Raw genomic sequence first — 7,858 nt, 5'->3', positions numbered from 1 at the left:
GTTGAGAAGAAAAATAATTTACTTGGGCGCCACCGTGTGTCTGAATCTGTTGAGCAACACTAGACGCGCGTGCAAGCGCAACCTAATCTGGCCCCAATAAATTATCTACTTTTAAACAAGGATTTTTATCAGCGGAACAAGGATTCATGAGGAATAATCACATTCAGGACAATGATTAAGTTGAAGCATAACAATAAAAAATGAAGATTAACTAATTTTATTGCAGCGCTTCTTTGTCTAAACGGAACGACTGGTTTCAAAATGTTACAAATTGTTGTGCATTACAACAGTATTTTTCAATGTTATTATAAAGTCTACAACAAGTATCCAATAAACATAACTTTGTTACTTAAAGGTATAGCGGAGGATGTTTTACTTCCTGGTGGGTAGTCTAAACTATTGGTCCTCCTAATTGTCAATCATTCTGGTGAATCAATCAAACTTTTCAAAAAGTGGAGAGGGCGGGTCTTATCTAAAATTTGGAAAGATCCTCCGCTATACCTTTAATGCAGAGAAAATCATGTTATTGTCCAAACAGCCAAGCCGAAAATACAGCAACAAAAACAACAACAAAAAAACACTTTGCTATGGGATTATAATAATGAACATTGTATAGTCTATTCTATTGTGGCTGCATGCGTAAACATGAAAATATATAAATACAATTTTCAGAAATGTTCCAAATGACACAAAGAAGATAGCGTTGAACGATTTCAATCTTAACGGGATGCCCGTTTCAGCATGCAGGTGATTTCAACATGGTTCAGATATCATTGCTTATCATTCTGGCTGTAGGCCCGGTGTAGGAGGCTGAACTTCAGGGAAATAGTAAGGATGGCCACTGCCTTCTTTTCTAAAAGGAAAGAACATGGCATGCATGTAAAATTCAATGATGATTTAGGCAATTACAATACTACTAAAAATAATATTGACAATCTTGGAGAAAATGTGCATATCTTTAATTGAACTTGTTCACACACTTAGGCCTATCAGTTTTGGAACTGACCAACACATTGTAAACTACTGAAAGAAATTTCCCCACTAAATGGCTTCTAGCTGTTAAACAAAGGGACTCGCAAGTTTCCCCAACGTTTACGATCAGACTTTTTTTTTTACAATCTCTGTCTGCTCCACCGCCCAACTATCACACCCTTCATCCCCTCCAGGGTAAGTTTCTCATAAATTAGCCTATTGTAAACATGCCCCGCTCTTCCCTACCACAAAAACACAGAAGACCAAAGAATATCTTCACAACCTGAAGTGATTTAAGCTTTTCAGCACTTTCAGCTATGGTTAATGTGCTTTTCAGCATTAATTAAATCATCTACTCTACTTCTACATCTAACAATGTATTGCCTCATCATGGAGACTTAACTTCATAACTGAATTCCTGAACATATAAAGCAGTTCTTCATCAGATCTGTAGATGATGCTGTTAGCTGAACAAGTTTATGCATGGCTGACAGGATATTACTGTTGAATTCTAGTGTTTAATGATTACAGAACTGCTACACAGCTAAACATATTCAAACCCAAGTGTTTGTAGAATAACTGACTGAACTGATCAACAGGAAAGTACATGTAAACACCTCTCTGGCATTCAGCTGTATACTGGAAGCACTGTGTGTAATTGATGATTTGTCATTTAGAATGAACCTTTAGCAGATTTATATGGCTCATAAGCAGTATATCTTTCTAATATCTTTCCAATATGACTGATTTTGCGGAAAGACATTTGATTACATCTTTTCTAAAATAACTATAATGGTCTTAAAAAAAAGAGTACTTAAATGCCAGTGAAGGAAAACATAATGGGATTGCGTCATAAAGATGGATGGATGGATGGATGGATGGATGGATGGATCTGTCCCGTCCCGTCCCCTTTGGTTAAAATCCAAATTTGAATGTGGGAAGGATGTGGCAATGAGTGATTCACGTATTTGGCGTGCTGTCCAAAGGGGAGGGCTCCGGGCTCGGTATTCGGCCCGAACCCAGAGTACTCTCCCCGTATTCCTGGCTGTGAAAGAACAAGCCAAGAGTGAGTCGTCGGGGTGGTGGAGGGATGCTGGAAACTGTCAAGGAATGTAAGGGGAGTTGACAGAGTGAATTCATATATGCTTCCTCTCATGCTGATAGGGTAGACATGGTAATTGTTTGATGACGATTTGATTGAATTGATTATATGAACTGGCTCCTCCCGAACTTTGTCTATAAAACATCATTAAAAACAAATTTGCTTAATACTGTAAATAGATATTGTGTATACTATAGGGATGGCGTTTGCAGCACATGGGGCAGTTGCAACATGGCTTATTTCACCATTCGGAAATGAGAGAGATGAAATTCATGTTACACATGCTCAGTTAGCCCCTCTTCCTTCCTGGAAGAAAGCAGCCACATGTGAGCAAATCTTTTCATACAGTGTAAATTGTTTGCATGAAGTGTAAACTGTTTGCATGAAGCATTATGAAATCATATCATCATAGTCAATGCAAGGCATGTGTCAAAGCTTGTGTCAAGCCAGTGTAATCATGGTATGTCCGTCAATGTTGCAACACACTGTTGAAACATCATTGATGTTAACCCTTGTCATTGCATGGTTGCAGGAAGGTAGACACAGATGATAAGTATAATTCCAACACAACGTTTAATGATGATAATACAAAGAATAAACAGACAGGAAGGACAACACACACTAAATGCAACAAAGACCAAACAGAGAATGAATGTGAGGGATCAACTTATAAAGCAAACACAAATGAGGATAATTGACAGAACACAGCTGAAACCAATTGAACAGGAGCGGGAAAACTGAACAAAGGAACACGTGATGAGAATGAAAACAAACTAAAAGTCCATGATAATGACACTAACAGAAAATAATGGTGCCAATAACAAGATTATAATTTTATGTGTTATATAAAGAACCCTTAATAGTCAGGTATTTCCCCTTTTTTATTTAAGTAGGCTAACCATTGATCTACATTTGATCTGTTCTGTTTTCAATGTGCCACAAGAGAGGAAATGCTCAACAGATAGGGGTATTATTACATTTCACTGTTGATTTTGATTTAAAAAACATAATTTGTTTAAATCTATTGTAATAATTTACCAAAACCTGGTTGTAACGTACACTGTTAAAAAAATCTGTAGAAATTACAGTATTATTGGCAGCTACTTGCCAGTAACTTACTGTAGATTTAAATTGATGTTATTTACTGGCAACAGTTTGTTCAAAGTTAAATGAACATTAAACATTAACAAGTCTTTATCTTTACAGAATAAAACTAAAATAACAGCCTCATGCAAAGCATTCTGGGAACCAAAATCTGAAGGAAAATAACAGAAAAAGGTTGATGAAGATTTCTGGTTCCCAGAATGCTTTGCATTAGGTTGTTATTTTATAGTTTTATTCTGTAAAGACAAAGACTTGTTAATGTTTAATGTTCATTTAACTTTGAGCAAACTGTTGCCAGTAAATAACATTGATTTAAATCTACAGTAAGTTACTGGCAAACAGCTGCAAAACTACAGCAATTTTTTTACAGTATACTTGAAAATGTTTTATTTCTTTTACTAGTTTTGTCTGTATACAGCCAAATTAACTTAGTGAAGACCACCCTGTCTGTGCACAAGTAAAATAAATAAATGTGAAAATGATGTTAAAGAACATTTCCTGTGAATTGTTGCAACCGTCCCCTATTATGCGCTTAGTTGCAACATTTGACTTTGTCAAGTATTAACAGTTTTGGCTTTCCAATACAAACAGTCTCTGGAAAAACTGAAGGAAATCCCAAAAGTGTTGCAACCATCCCCACTCTCATATGCTAAAGTAGAAACGTTACTGGAAAAAATTTATTAATTTACAACAAAACCTGAGGTTGGTTGTATCAAGAAGTCATTTCAACAATAATTCTATTAATTAAAGATATTTTGACAGTAAAGAGGTTAGAGATCTACAACCAAATCTCTCACAGATATTTGAAATACACCGTATAAAATAATATAAATGTATTCAAATGGAATACAAATTATTATTTTTTAAAAGACAATTTTAACGTTAAGCATTTTTTTTTTTTCTAAACCATGTCAAGTGCTGGCTGGTAAATGCCACAAAATGCTTGTATTGAATTTCCTGTCTATGTTCTTTGATGATGGCCTTATTGCCTTTGACTGACAGCTGAAATGTACACTCTGGCTGTCTCCAATCCTGAACTTTTCAAGTCATTCTAATTATGGACTTTTGCTGTTCTCTTATTATATGGCACATGATAACAATTCTGAAGGGCTTAGAGGTTAAGATCAATAATTCTGTTATAATTGCACCTAAGTGTAGCATTAGCTTCCATATTCAGGATTTGTGTGAGTGGTTTTTGGTGACACGGGTTTTAAATCCCAGTCTCCTCATCGCTTCAAGTAGGCTATCCTCGCGCACAGAAATGGTAAGTATGGAATTAATTACGTTTTCACTTATTTTAACTTAATTATTACGAAATATATTTTAACTTGGGTATTATACATTTATTTTTCCAAAGTCGAACCATCATTGTCGGAGTTTAATGGAGAAAGGACCTGTTTTGACATCAAGGTGTGCATCGATATCGTCTTCAATCATATGCGCGCGCTGCGGGACAGAAATTGTGGACCGACAAGTGCTGAAGGTATGGGAGAAAGATAAGTGATTATACATTTGTTAACATATAATGTGCTCTTAAGACTACTAGGCCTATATTAAATTTATACGACAAATAAAAAATATTTTTGAGCGTTTAAAGATATTTAACGTTATTTCTTCTCGCAGGTGAATGGATTAACGTGGCACCTGAAATGTTTGCAGTGCTCGGTGTGCGCAGTTTCCTTGGGTCACCATAACAGCTGCTTTATCAGAAATAAAGAGATTTTCTGTAGAAAGGATTATAACAGGTAAAGTGTTTAATCTTTCCAAGCTTTCCTCCATTTCTTGGGATTTTCATAATTTAGTTATATTTATTGTGTGTTGGTTGGTTGACAACAAGCAAGTGCTTATACAAGTACTGTATTTGATAATTTTATAATAAACAGAAAACTTTTAGTACATAAAAGGTAAAAGGTTTAAAAAACATTTTATCTTAATTAAGGCGTATAATATAATATAATATAATATAATATAATATAATATAATATAATATGTGAACTTATAATAAAGCTTTAATATCAGGACTTTCACTAATGTCCTGATTTTTTTTTTTAATGAAAGTGTAGCCAAAGTTACAAACAGCAACCTGAATAATATACTGAAGAAGAATAAAATTGAGAAAACTGAAGTTCTGAAAACTCTTAAAATAAATTATTGTGACAAATGTCGTGATTAAAGAATGATGTATAACGGCATGAAAATAATACATGTTCTTTTCAGTACTTTTGGCATATGTGTCCGATGTGGCCATCAAGTCAGTGCAAATGACTGGGTTCGGAGGGCAGGGAACAGCATATATCATCTCACCTGCTTCGCTTGCGTCTTCTGTAAAAGGCAGCTTTCTACAGGGGAGGAGTTCGGCTTGATGGAGAACCAGGTTCTCTGTCGTATTCACTACGGCATAATGCTGAACCTACAGCCCATGTCAGACAATGGTAATTTTTGTTTGCATTTTATTTCATACATAACACCAACAGAAAAGGACATAAAAACAATATCTTGCATATTAGTAAGAACATTAAACATAAGGCTATTTGTATCACAAAAGGAAATGATTCGTACGGAGTCATACAGTATCCCCCAAAGCTGCCTAAAAGACCTCGTACATCATTCACCTCAGAACAGCTACAGGTACAGTACACTTCAGATGCTTTTTCTCTACCTGTGGTAAAAGGGACTGTAACAGCTAACTGTATTCATGTCCTTCTGAATGTTTTTTTTAAGTCTAAGGATACATCCTAAACCACAAATAAATGTGTACTCATAAATCTGTGCATATCAGATTGGGCTTACATGTGTATTTGCTTTATACAGATTATGCAAACCCACTTTATCCAAGACAAGAACCCTGATGCACAGACTCTGCAGAGGCTGGCAGAGATGACTGGGCTGAGCAGAAGAGTCATACAGGTACAGAACATTTATAGGCGCAAGTTTCTAGTGACTCACTCAATTGAAAAGTTCTTTTTAGAATGTTAATAAAAAAATAAAATAAAAAAATGTAACCACTAGTACTGAATTCTTGTAGGTTTGGTTCCAAAACTGTAGAGCCAGGCAGAAGAGGAACCCACTTCATGACAGCGTTCCTCCATGGGACGGATACCAGACCTCTGCAGTGCCCTTTCTGTCAGATAACCAGTTCTTCTTGCCCTCAGGCAGACCTGAGACTCACTGAGACTGTCCTCTATTTCAGCATATCATGTGCTCCTCGAGATCTTTGATGTATAATAATTTGTGTGGGGATTGTTTGATTTAAGTGCTGATTGTATAGGCCTACTGTTCAAAAGTTTGGGGTTCAGTAAGATTTCTAAAAAGAAATGATTACTTGTTTAAGCAAGGATGCATTCAATTTATCAAAATGACATTTGTAATGCTACAAAATATTTCTATTAGCCTATAAATACATTTAAATGCGTTGTTTTTTATTTTTTATTCTTCAATCAGGAAAATATGCATCACAGTTTCCATAAAAATATTAAGCCAAAATAATAAGAAATGTTTCAGAAATCGGATTTCTGAAGGATGATGTGACACTAAAGACTGGAGTAATGATGCTGAAAATTCAGCTTTGCCATCACAGGAATAAATTACATTTTAAAATATATTTGTTACATTATATGTATTATATAAACAGTAATCAGTTTTACTTAAAATTTTATTTTAAATTGTAATATATGTGTGTGTGTGTTTTTTATTACAGTATTACTGTTTTTATTTTTGTCAGATACATGCAGCCTTGAACATAAGAGAACATGAGACAAAAAAAAAAATATTGCTGACCTCAAACGATAGTGTACCACATTAAAAAAGTTAACTTTTATTAACAATCCATCAAGAAACATTTTAACATCCTTAATAGTCAGTATATTTAATGCCAAAAGTTGCTCAAAACGTGAGATGGATAAAATGAACCGAGGAACATTTTACTTGATTGGGATTAGGATTTTCCAACTGTCATGAATTTAAAGTGTAACTCTTTTCATCTTATGTATTCATTTGCCAAAAAAAAAAAAATGCCAAGCTTGACATCTTTATATCTAGTCTCTGTTTGTCTGATTGCTAAAGAATTGGGAATTTTCTGACTGCATCTTAAAATCCACAGCCCTGGCGACATTTGTTTTCTTGCACTCTAGCAATAAATGTCAATTATCTGTCAGTTCATCTAATGGCCCAATATAATACAGCCATCAAGGTATTTTATTCACTCATGTTCATTGGTATGTAATAATTCCAGTGGATGTTGAAAGTCTCTGTTTTTTTTCCTTTTTTTTCTGTGTGTGTTTAATGGCAATCACAATTTAAAAAATGTCCAATCAAGTAATGACCATTAAACTATTCATTCAGCGAGCAATTCATTGTTGACCAGGCCGGCAGTTACAAGCACTGAATACTGCATGATGCATTGATTTACTGCTCTGTCCATTAATGTCACCATTTCTTGAAAGAATCTCATAGTCTTGTATTGATTTGGACACACTTAAGCTTTACAATAAGCCTCAATGGTCAAACACCGATCTAAAACTGCTTGTCCTTCCTAGTCATTTATGGGTAATTTCTTTCCTGCAGTGCACCTTTAATGTCTACTATACAATTTACTATACTAATACATTTTTAAAGTGTACTATTTTATTAATTTTTTCGCTGCAGTGTACAATTATACTGTCCAAAAGTTTGAGGTAATTT

At 34.7% G+C, this 7,858-nt stretch overlaps 1 protein-coding gene and 1 long non-coding RNA gene across 3 annotated transcripts in view; both read left to right on the top strand.

Annotated features, from left to right (window-relative positions):
* Positions 1–295: 295 nt before the first annotated feature.
* The window catches only part of LOC309498830, a 178,966-nt gene continuing 171,403 nt past the window's right edge, over positions 296–7,858 (top strand). Inside the window, exon 1 of the long non-coding RNA XR_014206056.1 lies at positions 296–522. This is a non-coding gene — a long non-coding RNA (uncharacterized lncRNA). The remainder of the gene's footprint in view (positions 523–7,858) is intronic.
* On the top strand, positions 4,118–7,824 carry lhx6b (LIM homeobox 6b). 2 transcript variants are annotated; one of them, XM_082169975.1, is made up of 7 exons: positions 4,118–4,442; positions 4,536–4,661; positions 4,802–4,923; positions 5,396–5,610; positions 5,724–5,806; positions 5,990–6,085; positions 6,204–7,824. In XM_082169975.1, exons 1-7 carry the CDS (start codon positions 4,236–4,238, stop codon positions 6,348–6,350), a joined length of 996 nt encoding a protein of 331 aa, XP_082026101.1. In that variant the 5' UTR covers positions 4,118–4,235; the 3' UTR covers positions 6,351–7,824. The 2 variants fall into 2 exon arrangements, with proteins under 2 accessions (XP_082026101.1, XP_082026102.1); XM_082169976.1 differs by having other exon boundaries at positions 5,958–6,085; positions 6,204–6,339.

The sequence above is a fragment of the Leuciscus leuciscus genome (assembly GCF_965113295.1).
Source record: "Leuciscus leuciscus genome assembly, chromosome: 5".
Lineage (NCBI taxonomy): Eukaryota > Metazoa > Chordata > Actinopteri > Cypriniformes > Leuciscidae > Leuciscus > Leuciscus leuciscus.
The sequence above is the reverse complement of the archived record's forward strand: the minus strand, read 5'-3'. Positions and strand labels throughout refer to the sequence as shown.